Source organism: Cenococcum geophilum (assembly GCF_001692895.1).
Source record: "Cenococcum geophilum 1.58 unplaced genomic scaffold K441scaffold_21, whole genome shotgun sequence".
Lineage (NCBI taxonomy): Eukaryota > Fungi > Ascomycota > Dothideomycetes > Gloniales > Gloniaceae > Cenococcum > Cenococcum geophilum.
In genome coordinates this window covers 143,004-160,757 of record NW_027137579.1, presented here as the reverse complement: position 1 = coordinate 160,757, position 17,754 = coordinate 143,004, and the positions used below count along the sequence as shown (strand labels likewise).

The following is a 17,754-nucleotide window of genomic DNA, read 5'->3' as shown; positions in this document are numbered from 1 at the left end:
AGATTAGCTAGTTGCTCTGCTAAAGGACGTGTACTGCTTTATCCCATGCGCCGTTGATACAAGGGGTTAACACGAACGGGCCAGACGGCCCTCCCTGCTAGTATGTTATCAAAATAAGCGAACCTTTGCAAAATGATTGGGCCGTCTGACCCGTCCGTGTTACCCCCTTGTATCCCTTGCAACGTCAGAGTAACCCACAAATTTCTAAGTACGGGCACCGAATCCAGCTAATCTGATTGGTTAGTTCTTATCGATAACCTGACGACTCATTTTGACGTTGCAAGGGATAGGGTTATCGTAAGCGGACCAACCAAATCATCTAGATTTTTGATGTTTTGGTGTTCGCGCACGGGTCACAAATCGTGGAAGCGCCTTAACGGCGCATGGGATATGCAGTACTAGCTTCGTTAGAGCTCTACACCGAATATATACCTTGCTGTTCAGCCGGAACTCCTCTATATCCTTCGTAGCGTTAACGGCGTTCAGATTAATTGACTTCGGGGCGAGGATAATATCGTTAGAGGCAGAAGATACGCATAGAGGGAAGATGCGCTACTATACCCGGGGCATGGTGAACAATACTAAGAGATGGTAATAGTAAGGTAGGCAGCAAGGATGAGCTTTAAGGAGGGCGCCGATATAGGCAAGCAGCGGTAAGGGCTAGACGATAGACACGAGTCAGGTATTAGGTGGCTGAGACTATAATTTTTAGACGCCCTGCCATAAGGAGTACCACTCATTGGCTATTCACTACGCATTAGCTACTAGACGCTCAATCCTCCTCCCAGAGGCGCGGTGGTGCGTAGCTCCATCTCCACTCGGTTTTCTGTGGCTGCGGCAAAGTCCTGAAATTCCTCAAAGGTTGAGAATTTTTTGCCATATGAGATGTCATCAATGCGAAATTTTAGTTTCTAGCTTAAAAATTGTAGTAATTTCTTGGCGGAGATCCTCGAGACTCATATCGCAAATTCCTTTGATCGTAGTTATTGAAAGAGCGCCGTCTTCCTCAAGTTCCAATGGAATATTCACCCATGTAACACGCGCAAGGCCACGGTGTTTATTAATTATCCCTTGACACGGCAATTTGGGTCCTCATGTTATCGATAAGAATCAACCAATCGGAAAAGCTGGGTTAATATAAATATCCAATTGAATCCAGTCGTCAATATAAGCGAACTTGGCAAAGGACCCTGCCGTGTCAAGGGATAGGTGCGGGCTCCGTTAGTGCTGTATCCGTAGCTGCCGGTGGGTCATCAGAGCTAGAGATGGTGTCTTCCTTGCTACATCGAGTGACTCTTGAGCTGGCTAATTTCCAGGTCTTTCGATTAATTGCGAGCCACATTCGTCTCTGGAGCTCGCTAAGGGGATGTTGTTTTCCGAAGAGGGCTCCATTGACGTCTGCTCGGTTGACAGAGACCAGTTTATAAAGGAGGGCTGCCTGATAATCAACTCCACCCCAATTATCCTTCTTAGGGAAGTCGGTTGAATAGATGCGCTTCCCTCCCGCCTCTCCCTCAGCAAGACGTTTGACCACATGCGACAGATCTCCGCCCTTCTTCCCGCTCTTTCCAGCCTGCTTGTCCAACCAGTCTCGTTTATATATGTCCCAGTACGGTTGAAACAAATCTGACTGGAACCACGCGCATAGTGAGTGAGTTGAATCAAACTCGAGCTCTTTACTAAGGTTTTCCAGACTCTGGAATACCCGAAGTTGTCTTTTTCTAGCTGGTGGAGGCATTATGTGTGCGCCGCGAGTAGCTGCGGTGACCTATAAGCTACTGCTAAGCAATATTAGTTAGAGGAAGGATATTATTGGAATGATACGCGTCTAGGATGTAGTGGGATAGGGCCAGGTACCTTTTAAGTGAAGCCCACAGGATTATAGCATGCAATTCCCTTCAATTTACCTATGACCTGACTAAACGTAGCTTCGCCTGATCTAGAGGCCACCGGCCTAGAGCGCTGTGATGTTGTTGGTCACACAGGGTGACTCACCAATAACGACTACTCGAGTAGGTTACAGTGATGTTGGTTGATAAAGCTTATTCTATTGGAATGAGGAAGGGCGAGGAGCTTAAGACTCCTCGCCACGCTAGTGCCGCGGCGTCACGTGACGACCGCTTGCCTCATTCCCGACAGATGTAGAGCGTGAATAATTGATAAGGTTGATCAACTAGACGGCTAAGGAAGGGTAAAGTGTTGGTGAGAGGGTTGGGCGAGAGGAGAGTTGGCTAAAAGAAAAGGCTGCGCGGCAGCTATCTTTACTTCACTTCACCTGACACCACTTTTCTAGCATTCTTAGAGCTAGGGCCATCTAGTCACACGGTAGAATTCTAGCATGCTACGCGAATTAAATTTCCCGTGTATCCGAGCCGGATTGGAGAAGGGTTATAATATCACAGTATAACTCGTCGCGTCACGAATAAACCTATGTCCTGTCACATAGGTAGCTACATAGTGCTGTAATGTTGTGAAAGAAGCCTGCAAATTATAAAACCAGAAAATCAACCATACCAGCGATGTGATAAAAAAAATATCACGAAGATATAGCAGGACCTATAACACCATAAAGAAGCATACAGGCCTAATTAGCAAGATAGTAAAAAGTGAGAAGCTAGAAAAACCTAGCCTCTATAAAAGCCAGTCTATATCGTAATCCATGATACTAAAACATCGAGAGAGTCAATATTCTAGGCTAAAATGTAGCTATAGCAGTTCCCTTTAATCAGATATTAGAACAGTTTTTGCATATCTAAATTAGGAATATACACATTACCAGGATATTTACGGTAGCCATTCATACGCTGACCCAAAGAATGACTCATCAACATCGGCGTCTGAGTCCTTATTAAGATCAAGCTGATGGCGGATCTTGTAATCCGACCTAGCCATAGCCGTTGGAAAGTCATCCTTAGAGATAGTTCCCTTAAAGAATTCCTTCTTGCTTAACGCGTCGACAGAACCATTTAAGTGTAATCGGTTATACTAAAGAAGTGCCTCATTAGTAGGCTCGAGTTCCTTGGCCCGTAAGGTGTGAATGGGTAAGAATGTAGACCATCATAAACTATAGTCACCTAAGGCCAGCGTCCGTAACGTGATCAAAGTCAATATACTTAGTTGCGAACTTGAAAAAACCGGGGACCTAGTGCATCTGAAATCGGCCGTTAATGTAATCTCGAATCTCTTGGAGTGTTCGAAGAAGCTGCATCTCCGGATGCTTCTCTACAAAATTCTGAACCTAGATAGCTGCACAATCAAGTAGTCTATTCTTCCATGTTAGCGATGTTTTAAATTCGGTACGCGCATCCAATCTCACCTGATTGCCACCAACTGTACATAGTAATTGTAGCGAATGGCTATGGCTACACGCAAGGACCTTTTTGGTTGCCCTGAAGAATCGCGCCTTGGTTGGCCAGGAGAATCAAATTGAAGACGTGCGCTTCCTCTTCTCCCCCTTAACCACGCCTCCGTTGTGGGCGCCAAAACGCGAATACAACGCCGTCTCCGCAGAGAGGTCGATGAAATTTGGCAATATCGTACGGGTGGGAACCTTACGACATTCGACAAAGATCACGGCACTGCGGAAGAAGGCCGATCGCGAAGGTCTTGCAGCCAAGCCATACGGCTTCGCTACAATTATTATGTACAGTTGGTGGCAATCAAGCGAGGTTGGATACTGAATTTAAAATTTCGCAGCGCTCGCTTAAGGGGGTGAAGCTGGTCATGCAATAGACTGTGCGTCCTCACCTGCAGCCGCAGCAACAACCCCGCAGCCCACGTCCCCCGTCGCAATGATAGGTTTAGCCTCCAAAAAGCCGACGAATGCCGCCAAGCAAGCCACTACAACTGCTACATCTGCAACAACCCCGAAGCCCATGTCTCCCGTCGCAGTTCCAGCGATAGATTTGGCATCTAAGACGCCGGCTATAAAGTCCAATACATCCAACCTCGAGGATAACTTGGATGAACTGCTTCGAACTGACAAGCTCACGGAGGAGGAGATGAAGGCCTGGTCGCTGAGATTTTATGGGACTTACCGTAAGTCTGACTATATTTTCGCCAATGTTTTGTGACAATTGCACCTAACGAGAGATGATAGCGCCACCCCCGAGCCCACCGCTGACGGCAGAACAAATTAGCGAGGCACTGGATAGCTGTTAGAGCGGTTTTATGTGCTTGGTTTCGAGGGTCTGCCAAGCGTACGGCTCCTGACTATCGCGTGACCGGGTATACGTGATATCAGGAGCTGTGGTTCCGCAGGATAGGAGTGGTTATATTATTAGAATCGAATTTCGGGTGACCGTATAGAGTTATCTCGAGCCAGAACCTTCTGCCGAGGTTTTACTATCACGCTAAACCGTTTCAAGAAAATCTTCATTAGAAGGTCTAGTAAGCGAGTAGAATTTCGTTGACAAGTTAGCGAAGGAAGAGGGCTAATATATACCTACTTTAAGGCAAATTATATAGATACCTACAACTCTTATAGAAATTCCTAGCAAGTGGAAGTACTAGAGGAAGGCTAGTAAAGAAGGCTACGTCGTTTTTTATGCCCGATTTTTAGTCTATAGATTATTATCGTACTTTAAGCACTTGTAAGAAAGACTTGGCAGCCAGATGAAGCTCTGTGTACGGCTCTGCGTTTGATCGTACGATAGCTTTACGTACAGAGGCTCTACCCGAAGCTTTGTTTGTTAACCCCCTAAAGCCATCACAAAGGCACCTAAAATTCTAATAATTACGATTACAGCCACGTAGAGCCGTATGCAGAGCCGTACGCAGAGCCTGACGCAGAGCTCTACTCAGCGACGACAATGACGACAAATGGTACCCTCCACCACAGAGCTTCGTATAGGGCCTTCCTACAGAGCTTTATGGTTGTATTTGAGTTGGTAGAGGCGCTTAGGGGGCCTTTAATAGGTTTCTAGGTAAAGATTTGTGTACAGCCTTGTTTTGGTAATGGTGACGCGGATAAAATGCGGCAAGAACCACTGCTCTACTAATAAAGGTAGGAATACCCTCTGAATCGCCTTAATAAGCTAACAAGCGTAACGTCGAGCTTTTGTTGATAAATGCGTTGGTTAGTGGTGGAGTTTATAATTTTTGTGTTTGTATGGCGCTAACTTTTGCATGAGAATTACAGATATAGCTTCACAGCCCCGCCCATTCAATAGAGAAAGCCCTCACTCCCTCTCCTGCATCCAGACAACCTCCAGATTCGGACTTAGGAGAAGTATCCGCTCCACCAATCAGGTAGGCCTTCTTCACCCCAGTACCTAGCCTGCCGCCACCGACAATATCCAGCAGATCGAATTCCTCGTCCCAGTCTGCACCCGTAGCAAGGAAGTGACTGTGGAATCTGAGTGGATCGCCAGGATAAACAGTGTAGTGGCAGCCAAAGCGTAAGCCGGGGGTCATGAAATACCCTAAAGAGTGGAGATATGCAAAGAGTGGATATGTTCGAGGAACATCCGGAAGCGGCAAAGTTAGTGTGGTGGGCGGAGGTATGAGAGGAGGGTATGACGTTGTGGGTGTGATGAAGTAAGGTTCGAGTGCAGCTGAGCTCTGCGAGAATGCTGGCGAAGCAGTTCGGGATGGCAAGTTAAAAAGTGACGTCTCTACATCCGCCTCCGCAGAAGTTTCCCTTGCGCCTAATTCTGCAGTTTCAGAAACACGCCGGGAGCTCTTTCCCTGTGTTTTGCGGGCCAAACCCTTTTGTCGCAGCGCCTTCTCTGATCTCTCTTCAGCCTTCTTCCTGCTGCTCAACGCAGTCTCCATGCCCTGCTTGTCCATCACTTCCAGAAAAGCCAACCGCTCCTCTCTACTCATTTCTAGAAAGCCCGATTTGTGCGCCTCCACATCTTCAACGACGTATGCGTGTCCTCTCTCTACCAGCAACCGGGCTTCTTCAGGCATGAGTTCGAGAGGGATGCCTAGGAAGATATTTTGTTGTGAGAGATGGGGAATTGTTCCAATCAGGACACCACATATATTATGCTCACGACGAGCGTAAGTCACTGCGTTAATGTCGAACAGGAGATGGCGGTTTGCGATGAGCGAAATCGGAAATGGCTCTTGGACCGAGATGTCCGCCATAGTCACGGATATGTCGACTTCGAGAAGTCTCCTAGAGCCACAGCTAGGTCAGAACAATGCCATCAAAATAGCGCAAAAGCAAAACAATGTAAAGATGGAGATAAGTCATATGTTAGAATATCGGTCATCAGGTCCAGCCGACAAAGTCGGAGGAGTCAGTAGATTGACAGATTGAATTTTTTGGAATAATCATGAAACAGAAAAAGGCTCTGGGAGTAACATAAGCTTTTATAGCCTCGAGAGACAACATACTTATCCTATAAAGCTACGGCGGCCTTAGATCCTTGTGTTTCATCATGTCAGTGTGGTTATGGAGGTCAAGTTTGGCTCAGTGTGAATTTAACGTGCAATCTTTAGCGAAATCTTGGCTTTGCATTGTTTGCACAGTACTATCTCCGGGGACATGGACTCGTTCTCCCCATTTACTCTCAAAAAGCTCTATAAATACCCAAGATGAACGTACTTCTTTTGCTTAGCCTGCTCCTCTTCCTCCCCTTGCTACTCTTTGCAGCCTATCTTGCCCTATCATCCTGTCTAGGCGACAATTTCCGCGCTAGATTCTCTGGCATTACTATACACCCTCGTCACGCGTCCTTCGGACGAAGTTACGCAAGAGCAATGGGATCTGGCGCAGGTCAGGCAGGATGGGAGCAAATCGAGATGGAAGATATGCTCGGCCGAGAAGAAGATGAGGAAGCTTGAGCAATCTGCACGGAACGGTACCAGCGACTGCGGACTTCCATAAGTTCGAAGATTAGTGGATTGCTGTCCTAGCCTAAAACTCAGAAATCTATGTCTACTTTGGTTTGTTTGACTCCCTCCCCTAGTCCCTGCTGTGCCTCCGTATCCCCCTCTACAGGCGGCAAGCTGAAAGGCTTGATGACGAACTTCCGTCGGCTGACAGTGAACGCCAGGTCTTCGCTTAGCCCGCTACTTCCCCCTCCACCTCCTCCCTTCTCATGGAATACAGGCAGGCGGTGGATTTTTAGCATACCCTGCGGCCGCTCTTCATGCGCTGTTGCTGCACCCGAGGTGACTAGCGCATCCATGGGGTGTGGAAAGGGCGTTAACTCTAACACTCCGTCACTGAGCATTTCCATCCATCGTACTAGACCTAACGAGCGAGGATATAATTCAAGTGGGAGAGTGATTAGGGCTGTGAGTTGGGTTGGGTACTGTCGGAGTAGGCTGCGTAAAGAGTGGAGGAATTGAAGGAGGTAGTGTGGTTGGCTGGCAGTTGTTGGGTATAATGCGGGTGAGAGGAGTGTTGGGATGACAAGCCGATGTACCGTAGAGGGTGGGCTTGAAGAGAGGCGCTTAGAGAGATCTTGAAGTATAGGCAGGAACGGGGACGAGTCGGCACTCTGTAGTGGAAGAGGAATGAAGTTTATAAATGTGCCAGTTGGGAAAGCGAGCCTTTTTGCGAGGTCGAAAATATGGCAAAATGCTGCTGGTTCAGAAGAGCTTGCCAATTCAGTCGACGCTTCTGCCACTGGTTGTGCTCTATCTGGCGGTGCTGTAGTTCCTTCGGAGGGAGATCAGCACGGTAAAATAATATTTTAGAATTGCTGAATAGAATTTTGCATTGAGATATATACACAGGGCTTTCATCCCACACACCTCTACTCCCAGAAATACCTGATCCGAACTCCCCCAATCTCTCGTATCTCCAAGCTATCTTCATCCTCTCTTTTTTCTCCTTCCCAGACCCATCGTCATCTGTACCACTACCCGAAACACCAACTAATCCGGGCAGCTCTCGTCCCCACTGCTCTCCAACTCCTATAACATGGACTTTGTGGCCTTGGACGACACCTTCAGCTGCGTAGTAGCGCAGCAGGGCACCAGCAAAATCTGTAGTCCCTGATTCCTCAATCAATATGGAGCTGCCAAGAGCAAACCCTGCGTGTCCTGCAAGTATTCCATCAAAACTGGGAGTGCCCGTAGAAGTAGTAGGGCGACCATCGATTGGAGAAGGACGAACACCTGGTAACGGAGCAGGTGATGCGGACGGTGCGATTAGTGAAGAAGACGCGGAGCCTAATCCAGGTATCGAACGCGATATTCCTACATTACGTTTACGAAACGCCATGTTGGGGTTGCGTGCGGGTGATCAACGAAGATAGTTTTCAGCTTTGGCGAAGTTTTCAGCCCTACAGAAGCGAGGTCGATCACTAACTCTTGCCAAGCATTTAGGGATATCATTCCGCAGTCGCATTGCCGGGGTTAAGGCTAGCATTTAGCAATTATTCTTCCGCATATATGACATGAATTAATACCTAGGCTCCTAGAAATATAGATCGGTAGATCATTTTGTTAGTTGATAAGAGTATTGCGTCTAGAGCACTGCCTGACGTCAAGAATAGATTAATAACAGCCACTCCCCGTCTACCATATTTCATGCAATGACCAATCCCAGAAGATCCTTAAGTCCCATCTACTGTACGCGGCCCTTCTTTGCCAACCCAACTTCGACGATGTCCTGGAGTTTACGCTTCTCTGGCTTCCTCTCAAAATTCCAGAATCGATTGACCTGCTCCTTAGTGAGATCCGCGATTTCTTCCGCATTATCGGAGAAGCCATCCTCCTCTTCTTGCTGTTCTTCCGTCAGAGAAGGCGCATCGAAACGCAGCTTCCTGTCGTTTTGGCGGAAGAAGACCCGCTTGACAAATCTCATGCGAGGGTGTTTCTTGTCCGTGTGCCTCAACAGCAACCCCGGCGTGATAGGAGTACTACCATACTTTGCACGCCTTACGTCAAGCTCTAATGCTTGCCAAGACTCATCCTGAAGCAACTGTGCCAATTGTTTAGACCTCCCCCAATCATCAAAGATCCCTTTGGGGACCATGACATTTAACTTCTTCAGGTTCGTGAACTGAAGCGCATACCGCGCCCAGAATTTCCGCCAACCTTTCATTTCACGGACTATAAGCGCTTTCTCGCCATCACTGAGTTGCCTGTTGGTCTTACCCCAGCCTGCCACGCCAGGCATATCTAGTGAGTAGTGGATAATGAGCTCGTCAACAAGGTGAGCGATGCCGGTGAGATTGAAGCGAGCCTGGGTTTTTTGAAGAGTTTGTGTATGGTTAGGAGGATCACCTATGAGTGTTTTGAAGTCACCGAAATATAGTGATCTGTCCAAGCCCGAATTGGAACATGATAGGATACGATCACCTATGGTAAGCCGAAGAGGAATACCGAGCGCTTTAAGACCTTCAAATGTCTTCTTGATTTGCGACAAGATGTCTGCCCTCGGTCTCAGCGTTGGAGTATCGATGTTTGCTGGGAATACGTCGCACATCATTGTATCCCACGTGAAGACTGGCTTCCATCCACAGGTTGTTGCCATCCATCGTACTGCATCCTGCATCTCCCTAGATTCAGAGAAGTCTGGATTCTCGACTTGATGTCGAGTAGGCTGGTGGACGTTTATAAAGTGAAATGGATGAAGGATTACGTTTTGGAGAGAGTCATACGATTTGATTTTGACTGTTGTCTGCTGGCGAACCGCAGACAAGAGCTGTTTCAGCATGTTGCTTAATGAATGGCTTACGCCATCTACAATTTGCTGGCCAAGTTGCATGTGGTTTCGATTACACGTTTCGAGTGTCCCTTCGTCAAAGGCTTCTTCTTCATCCCGGTGTTGCGTGCCTGGTATCATACGATGCATCAACAAAGGATAGTTTCGAAAATTATCTCGATGTTCCTGCATCCAGGAACACAGTCCAACAGATACGGTAGATAGTTGCCTTAATCTCGAAACCTCGGAGAGCATTAGCGACAGAAACGGGGCCATTTCATGTAATTTCAGAGTCTGTAACATCGGTGGAGCGTTCGAAACAATGCCATCAACCAATGTGCAGATACGTTGGTGGACTTCCCACTCGTTCCAAGCAATATGACGCGAGCACCCTCGAATACCTAATATCTTGAGTTGAGTGCAGGCCTTGAGGATAGTCGTGGGAATAGAACTGCCATCTCTACGCCTGGAAATGCGGAATTTGCTCTTGAAGAGATAATCGTTGTACGAATAATTATATTCTACTCGAGAATGGGCTGCGAAATCGGCCCAGTTGCAAACCTCGAGTTCCTGTAATCGAGCGAAGAGGAGTGGACAAGCGTCGAGTAACTCCTTCCACGTCCATACCTCGCCCGGGGTCCAGACAAAGTCTTTGATGTTGGCGATATCCAGACATGTCAATTTGGGCAAGTTCTGTTCCACCCATTTGAAGTCCTCAATAGAACAAAAATGGGAAAGTGCAACACTTTGAACGAATGACCTATTGTTGTCGTTGATAGACGAGCGAAATGCCTCCCATCGCTGACGACCTAATGGCTTGTACAGCCAGTCAGCCATACGAATCTCTCTGACATCGTCAAATTGAACAGGCTCTCGGTACATCAGCTCATTAACGACTTCCGAGTCGGACAAGCCTCGACAGACCAGCTTCAAAGTGCATGCATCCCCTCGATCGAGGTAGTCGACAATGCATCGAAAAATATCGACAGGGATACCTAGAAAAGTGGGCTGCAACTTCTCCCGATCATCAAAGGGGACTTCAGTGTCTTGAGGTTCTGGAGTCTCTTCAGTGTCTCGGGTTGTTGGGGTATTCTCCATTGTGCTTGATGTCGAAATGTCGACAGAGGTATCTGTGCTCTCCATCCTTCTCACGGTCTCCATCATTCGTATCACACTATGTGCGATAGAGCTATTTCGGGGTTGGGTCTGAAGAATATGATGAAAATAGTCCATAGAAGTAGAAAAAAGAGAAAAGGGTAGTTTCCGAGCCTTGCAACCTAACGGGTACAGTGAGGATGAATGTATCAATATGTTGCACGTTCCAGCCTAAAGATTAAGCAAGAGTGAGGCCAGCGGTTTTCCACAATTCCATCCACTAAGGATTCCTCTAGGTTTAGAAGATGCTAGCAAGTAGGAAAAAAACCTGAAATCAGTGTATTCTTTTTTTTGGCTTGAGAGCTATTGAGTCTAGCTTGGCGTTCTGCTAGCTGTTCCTCATAAAAGCACAACAAATTGTTGAGCTTGGTAATTGACCTGATCTAGGCCCATTCAGCATCCGCTTAAGTTAATGCTGCTTCTTGGCGATTGAACTCACCAACTATCATCCTTGGCTCATGTCTGAGCTCATGTTTGGTTAGGCTGGTAGAGAATGGGGGTATCGCATAGGGGCATGAATGCCTAAAGGAAACGCCAGTATCAAGCAAATTCTGAGTCAGATTCAGAGAGAAAGTATTTCGATGAAGCAAGGTTGAATCTAATGATGCGTCAGTGGAGGCAGATGACGAAGCTTTATGTTCTTGTCCGGCGAAGCGCCTGGTCTGGCGGCTTCGTTCCTGCGGTGGGGATCATGGGAGCTTCATTGCCGAGAATTAACCGCTGCCAAGTCTTCCCCCAGTCGCATTCATACATTTTCTTTTAAAGAAATTTGTTCCTCAAAACCCTACAGCTGCTGGGCTCTTTCAGCGAAACATAGTTCAGTCCTAGTAACCCATCTCGATCCGCTTCACAATCAGAGAAGACGCCACCCCATTCACCTCACCTGCACACCATGGCGGATTCGCAGCTTTTCGAAGATACTTTTAACATTACGGCCATTAACAACCAAAAGTACGACCGAGTATCGCGCATAACTGGCACCTCTACCGACAATGCGACCTCTATGACCCTCGACATTAACCATGAGCTCTATCCGATTACAACCGGCGAAAACATCCAGATGGTTCTCGCGAGCACACTGAACCTCGATGGAACAAAGCCCGAAAAGGGTTGGAAAGACCTGTCACGGAGTAGCGAAAGCACGCTCGCAGATATGTATGACTATGTATGTTATGGGAAGGTGTATAGGTTTGAAGAGGGAGATGGAGACAATATGTGAGTTCCCTCTGCGGCCAATTACGATGGGTTGCAGACTCGACTCGTCCGCATTTAAGACGTATGCATTAAGCAAAGACAACTGGATGCTAACAAATCTGGTACGCTAGAAAGGTATATTGCTCCTTTGGTGGATTACTCCTCTACATCGAAGGACCCTACAAAAAGCTCACGCCACTACGCATCGATTATGTCTACATGCTCCTTAAGAAATGAAAGTTTAGCCTCAAAGAGTGTTTGGATACCTTTCTGTTCAGACAGGCCGGGCTATAATCGTCTTGATTAGTAGCCGTCCACCAGCCTGACAGAAAGTATTTTGCTAGCTATTAGCGGGCGTTTTAGAGTTTAGACTGGTTACGACTGCATAGGCGGCGTTAACGGAAATTGGTTCAGCTACTCTACTATTTTATAGGCGTTTTGGATACCCCGAAAACAGATCAGAGAGTTGGGAATCCCAACTTTCGATGTAGTCTCGAAGTGATCTCGATATAGTCCTTCTCGTTTTCGCTTGTCAGGATACCGTGTCTGATAAAGAAATCAAGTATTACAAGCGCACAGTTCGGCTTGAATTCCGCTTTACCCATCGCTTCTTGAACTTCCTTGATACTCCAAAGGTAGAATTCTTCCACTTCGTCATCGCAGGGTTTGGGAACGACGTCTTCGGGAAGTTCGAGGTCGTAGACATACTGACACTCGGGCTGCAGCAATCTTGTCTCTCCTCCAGCCCTCTCATCGCGGATGTAGCAAAAGGTGACTGTGCCACATGCCCTTGCTCTCTCACGAACCAGTGCTTCTGGTAACGAAGCTTCCTCTTCACATTCTCTGACTAAACCCTCGAATGGAACTTCTCCGGAAGCAATCCCCCCAGCAACAGCGTTATCAAGCATTCCACCATATGTCTGTTTGTTCCTTGCTCGCCTGGGAATCCATATCTTCATTGAGCCATCTTTCAACCGCACGAAAGCCGTCATGTGGACTCCGTAAGTGACCACTCCCAACAACGGACTGGCACAACGCTCCACGTTGAATAACAGCTCGCGGTTGCGGCCATATACAGGGTAGAGTTCGTTCCTCCACTTTTGCAGCACTTGGAAGTGTTTTGTCTCGCGCATAGCTGCCACTGTTCGCATGACCACATGGCTGCGCTCCGCTTCAGTGGCACCGGTGGTGAGTGTCAGAGTGCGCTCGTCATCATCGATGGCCCAATCAGTGAGGTCTCGGAAAATTTCAGCGACAGATGACAGGATATATCCAACTGCATAATCATGGTTGGCGACCCGGAGCTGGTAATACGCTGAAATGCTCGCGACGTAGGCTGCGGAGTCACTCTGATAATACGGGAAGCTACTGAGTTTAGACAAGATCTGGATGCGTAGTTCTGAAGGTAGAATTCACCTGTCGCAGTCATCCACGAGATCAAGGTTTGACTTCGCCATTGTGGATGAAGTGAACTGAGTTGAAGTGCCGTCCTGCCTGAGTGCCAATTCCGCCTTATCGATAGCATAAGGCTAACAAGTTAGGAAAAGCGCGGCACCTGCCTTAACAAGACTCCAAAGAGACATATCGCCATGATTTGCCGGCCCAGAAATCAATAAACCGTCCAATTGCACTCTCAAGGCCTACAGTTGGACAGCATCCTTTGGTGATTACCCATGCAATAGCGATAGCAGTCATACTGACACCCCTTTCTTTCGCAATGGCCTCGACACGGTTGATGATTTCCGAATTTGTCTCATTGAACCACCATTTTGACCTCAAGTCTGCTACAGATCCGAAGCGCCAACTGGCCTACCCTTCTTTACTTTACTACCTATGATAAGCGGAATATCCCTTGACCCGTTAATTCGCGTCTAACGGTTATCGATAAGAACTAACCAATCAATCGAGGTGAATTTAACGCCGTACGGAGGAATATAAAGCTTTTAATTGTATTGTAATTAAATATACACGCCTAATTTTAGGAGTTAAGTCGCTCGATATGAGTGCCCAATACTAAGTATGCTGAACAAAATCTATATCAATTCTAGCACGATTAGAAGGCATTATAGTAGGTAATTATTTAATGGAATCTATATAGGTGCAAGCATGATATTCGCGCACGGACCACTTGGTGAGGCGCAACGCCAAGCTGGCTCGTGCATGAACACCGGTACGAAGGCGCGCGGCATTGAAATCCGTCCATTTTTATTGGTTACATTGGCGAGGATTTTTGTTAGCGAGCTCCACCAAAAGCTCCTCGTCCCACCAACACTAATCTAAATTTATTACTTTTTGATTATAGGGAAGCACGCTACTGACGTCGATAAAGCTGTCTTCTTAACCCACTTACTTTATATCCATCAAGCTAAAGCTGCGCGTAGAGCAGGGCTTACCAAATCAACTGCTACAGATATTAAAAATGCCTCCGCAGAGGTCCAAATCCAGTACAACAAAAAGGGCCTCCCTCCCCCCACAATTTAAGAGCAAGTGGAGTAAATTAAGTGTAAAAAAGGCAGTAGGGCCTCTAAGAAGATTATAGATAAAGAGGTTATTAAGTTAATGGAAGCTTATACGTTGAACAAAACACAAAGAAAGAAGCTATAGCATATTGTTGCCAAAGAAGAGGGCTTTTTTAATATCCACCGTAGAATAATTAAGAAGAAGTTACGGGCCTGTGGCCTCCGCCAAGCAAAGTCTATAAAGAAGCTAAGTCTTACGGATATCTAAAGAGCTTAATGGTATAGGGTGGCGTTGTTACAGAAGAACTAGGGGATAGAAGAGTGGTGGAAGGTTATTTTCTCTAACGAAGCCTCTATTATTGTCTCCGTAAAACGTGGTATATAAAATATCTTACGGTTAATAGGAGATGAGGAGAGATATTACCCGGATTGTATTGAACGGCGGTATAATAACTACTTAGAGGCTATGTTTTGGGGGTGCTTTACGTACGATTGTAAAGGGCCTTACTATATCTACTATAAAGAAACGGAGGAATAAAAGGAGGTAAATAAGGCAGAGATGGAACGGATAAATAAGGAAGAGATGGAAGCTGAGTGCCGTGCAGCTTTTAATACTTAAGAAAAAGAGAAAGAAAAGAAATGGGATAAGAAGGGGCAAAAGTGGCCTACACAACGTGCTTCTTAGGAGGTCTTTTAGAAGAAGAATATATTTAAAAAGGGGGCATTATAAGGTGGAGTTAACAATCTACGTTATACATACGAAGTCCTTAAGCTAAAGCTAATTCCTTATTAGAAGGAACTTATACTCTAACGCTATGATCCAGACACTTTTAAATATGATTAACTTCCTTATGTTTTTTAATAGGATAACGCTCCTTCGCATGTAAGCAAATAGACCTAGCGGAGACTTTAAAAAGAGGGCATTCCCCTACTAGAATATATTGGTAACTCTCCAGAAATGAACGCAATTAAGGGGGTTTGGATGCTATTAAGAATAGAGATTATAAAGCAGTGGAATGCCCTACATATAATAGAATGGACTGATTGCGCGTGGAGAGTGGAGTGGGACAAGTTTCCACAGGATAGGATACGTACTTTAGTGACGAGAATGGCTGCTATTAATACTCTTATTATAGAATTTGAAGGCGGGAATAAATTCCATGGTTAATACTTTAATTTGTATACAATTTACTATGGTGGGGTAAGTCTTTTTGGTGTTCCTGATTCGCGTACGCGACTAATAAAAATGGACGGATTTTAATGCCGCGCGCCTTCGTATATTGGATCATCGATCGTATTGAGATAAGATTAGATTTTTTCCTAATGTCAACGTACGGTTGTCTGGCTAGTGCTTTTATCAATATTCAATACTTATCGATAAGGATTTAGTATTTCTCAACAGCATCATAATAACATATTATTGAATTAAATATAGATTAAAAAGCGTTTAAATATCTATATTATTATTCAACAATATGTCACGATGGTGTTAATACTGAATCCTTATAGATAAGTATTGAATATTGATATGCACTGGACATGGCTCAGAGGCACTAAATTACTAGTCGAAATTGGATAGCGGGATATGCCTCCTCTAGGACTTCAAGCTGAGAATTCATGGGATGCAATTGCTCTACGTTTTACAGCAAGTGACAAGTGTTAAAAGTAATGCAATATAAGTTTGCCAGGCTCTAAAAGTAACTCATGTTTCGATCAGCCAGGAAGTTCTGCAAGAGGAATCTCACCGGTTTCCCCTGTATCGCTGCTTCGCAGCTCTTCAGAAATAAGTACATGCCCAGCGCTCACCACCTCCTCAACGATCTGCTTAAGCTTTGTAGGTGAGAAAGATGTCACCAGATCCGTAATACCAACCGAGCCATCGACGAGCTTGTGGATGCTTTGCCGCACGGAAGAGTTCCTATAGATTACTAGCTGATCCTCTAAATCATTCCTTGTCAAAAGTTGTCTCCGTGGCGTTGCCCAGAATAATTGCTGGAATATTATGATCAAGTCGCAGATTAACTTGATGGTTAACCTGACATAAAGTGGGGCGGTCAGCGGTCCTACGAGGTCGATTATGGATGCAGCGCTGGCACGGGTGGTATAGCTTTGCGTGGCTTCGCGGAAGCTTCTAGTAATGTAATCTTTTGTAAAGAGTACGGATTGTCCTGGTAGGTTCCATATTACCATGCAGTGATGGAAGACACGCTCGAAATAACTGTCTAGGACCACCGCCTTGAAGGGATTGAATGGCAGTGCGCAGCCAATCAGGACGTTCTTAAAGTATGAGGTTGGCAGATCTTTAACGCAGGCTGGAAGTCAAATATTAGCTGCAGCCCCCATAAGCACATGCAGAAGTAATTGCCTACACTCTCGCTTTTGGGTTGCAACCACCCCTTGTGCTCGGACCCACACATCTTTGAGCGTTGGCTTGACAATAGCGGCTGTCTCGATCACTAATTTCCGGACAAGTCGGTCGTCTGTAATTACCGTTTTAGCAAACTTACAAAACTCAACCCGCTTTCTTTAATCAGTAGTGTTTTTTTGGGAGCTCACCCTTTTTAGATACTGCCTGAACTTTAACGCCTTTCCCTGTTGCATTCTCCAAATCGGTACGAAAAACTTCAACAAAGCTGCTTGCATCCTGTTTTGCTCGTTGCCGTTCCCATTCAGTGGGGTGGTCCTCGTCACCCGCAATCTCATCAAGCTTATCTCTTACCAATTTATCAAATTTTGTCAATACAAAGACTAAAGGGATCCCCTTGTCCTGGAAGAATTTGAAAAATGTATTCTCCGCTGTCTGGAGCGGCCTGACATCTTCTAGTGAAATGCAATACCTACATTAATGCATCGTTAGCCACCAAGACACAAATGGGAGCATATTTTATGCCGAACCATATACAGTGCAGCTGTTCTGACAGCGTGGCCTGCTTGCTCCTGTAATTTATGAAATCTGTGACTGTCTTTAAATTTTCTGTTTCTCCAGCTTCAAACCCACGTGAATCATGTATGATGAGGGCGCTGTTCCTGTTGTCGTCCGCAATGGGGTCCCAGATACTGTGTTTGCCGCTACCCTCACCCCTGTGCTTTACCTGGGCCTTGACACCACTATTAGTAAGGTCTCGAGGTGCTTGGAGCGCAATAGGGGCTTCGACGCTTGGTGTGGATGGAGCTCACATCTTCATCGTTTAAGCCGAATACCTTTCCTAGCAAGGTTGATTTGCCCACGCCAGCTCGTCCGATAATGCATATCCGGAATTTTCTACATTCATGTTCGTAGTCCTCTATTTCAGTCGTATCCCTTGGAATATGAGCCATCGTACGTTTCGAGGA

The 17,754-nt window shown here is 46.2% G+C and overlaps 10 protein-coding genes across 10 annotated transcripts; 4 read left to right on the top strand and 6 right to left on the bottom strand.

Moving 5' to 3' along the window:
- Window positions 1-729: 729 nt before the first annotated feature.
- On the bottom strand, window positions 730-2,123 carry K441DRAFT_610908 (uncharacterized protein). Its single transcript, XM_067645551.1, has 2 exons — window positions 1,858-2,123; window positions 730-1,781 (listed from the first exon to the last, which is right to left on the bottom strand). The coding sequence occupies exon 2, from the start codon at window positions 1,736-1,738 to the stop codon at window positions 1,199-1,201; it is 540 nt and encodes a 179-aa protein (XP_067503970.1). The 5' UTR covers window positions 1,739-1,781; window positions 1,858-2,123; the 3' UTR covers window positions 730-1,198.
- A 1,668-nt stretch (window positions 2,124-3,791) lies between these two features.
- K441DRAFT_677341 (uncharacterized protein) lies at window positions 3,792-4,161 on the top strand (the record flags this gene model as incomplete). Its single annotated transcript, XM_067651057.1, has 2 exons — window positions 3,792-4,038; window positions 4,100-4,161. The coding sequence occupies 2 exons, from the start codon at window positions 3,792-3,794 to the stop codon at window positions 4,159-4,161; spliced, it is 309 nt and encodes a 102-aa protein (XP_067503969.1).
- Window positions 4,162-4,885: 724 nt separating this feature from the next.
- K441DRAFT_659751 (SEN34 subunit of tRNA-splicing endonuclease) lies at window positions 4,886-6,117 on the bottom strand. Its single transcript, XM_067648585.1, has 2 exons — window positions 5,122-6,117; window positions 4,886-5,056 (listed from the first exon to the last, which is right to left on the bottom strand). Exon 1 carries the CDS (start codon window positions 6,091-6,093, stop codon window positions 5,149-5,151), a length of 945 nt encoding a protein of 314 aa, XP_067503968.1. The 5' UTR covers window positions 6,094-6,117; the 3' UTR covers window positions 4,886-5,056; window positions 5,122-5,148.
- Window positions 6,118-6,540: 423 nt separating this feature from the next.
- Window positions 6,541-7,052, top strand: K441DRAFT_659748 (uncharacterized protein). Its single transcript, XM_067648584.1, has 2 exons — window positions 6,541-6,897; window positions 7,008-7,052. Exon 1 carries the CDS (start codon window positions 6,547-6,549, stop codon window positions 6,793-6,795), a length of 249 nt encoding a protein of 82 aa, XP_067503967.1. The 5' UTR covers window positions 6,541-6,546; the 3' UTR covers window positions 6,796-6,897; window positions 7,008-7,052.
- Window positions 6,853-8,215, bottom strand: K441DRAFT_659746 (PAXNEB-domain-containing protein). Its single transcript, XM_067648583.1, has 2 exons — window positions 7,714-8,215; window positions 6,853-7,618 (listed from the first exon to the last, which is right to left on the bottom strand). The coding sequence occupies exons 1-2, from the start codon at window positions 8,183-8,185 to the stop codon at window positions 6,876-6,878; spliced, it is 1,215 nt and encodes a 404-aa protein (XP_067503966.1). The 5' UTR covers window positions 8,186-8,215; the 3' UTR covers window positions 6,853-6,875.
- A 315-nt stretch (window positions 8,216-8,530) lies between these two features.
- K441DRAFT_561049 (uncharacterized protein) lies at window positions 8,531-10,711 on the bottom strand (the record flags this gene model as incomplete). Its single annotated transcript, XM_067643518.1, has 1 exon — window positions 8,531-10,711. The coding sequence occupies one exon, from the start codon at window positions 10,709-10,711 to the stop codon at window positions 8,531-8,533; it is 2,181 nt and encodes a 726-aa protein (XP_067503965.1).
- A 949-nt stretch (window positions 10,712-11,660) lies between these two features.
- On the top strand, window positions 11,661-12,199 carry K441DRAFT_560227 (DNA-directed RNA polymerase core subunit RPB8; the record flags this gene model as incomplete). The annotated part of the gene is made up of 2 exons (XM_067643484.1): window positions 11,661-11,983; window positions 12,094-12,199. The coding sequence occupies 2 exons, from the start codon at window positions 11,661-11,663 to the stop codon at window positions 12,197-12,199; spliced, it is 429 nt and encodes a 142-aa protein (XP_067503964.1).
- On the bottom strand, window positions 11,975-13,445 carry K441DRAFT_636177 (thiamine pyrophosphokinase-related protein-like protein). The gene is made up of 3 exons (XM_067646463.1): window positions 13,379-13,445; window positions 12,094-13,327; window positions 11,975-11,983 (listed from the first exon to the last, which is right to left on the bottom strand). Exons 1-2 carry the CDS (start codon window positions 13,417-13,419, stop codon window positions 12,421-12,423), a joined length of 948 nt encoding a protein of 315 aa, XP_067503963.1. The 5' UTR covers window positions 13,420-13,445; the 3' UTR covers window positions 11,975-11,983; window positions 12,094-12,420.
- Window positions 13,446-15,337: 1,892 nt separating this feature from the next.
- K441DRAFT_560598 (uncharacterized protein) lies at window positions 15,338-15,589 on the top strand (the record flags this gene model as incomplete). Its single annotated transcript, XM_067643497.1, has 1 exon — window positions 15,338-15,589. A coding segment is annotated over one exon (252 nt), but the record flags the coding sequence as incomplete, so codon positions are not given.
- Window positions 15,590-16,134: 545 nt separating this feature from the next.
- K441DRAFT_677336 (uncharacterized protein) lies at window positions 16,135-17,739 on the bottom strand (the record flags this gene model as incomplete). The annotated part of the gene is made up of 5 exons (XM_067651056.1): window positions 16,135-16,733; window positions 16,791-16,901; window positions 16,978-17,231; window positions 17,263-17,519; window positions 17,599-17,739. 5 exons carry the CDS (start codon window positions 17,737-17,739, stop codon window positions 16,135-16,137), a joined length of 1,362 nt encoding a protein of 453 aa, XP_067503961.1.
- Window positions 17,740-17,754: the final 15 nt, after the last annotated feature.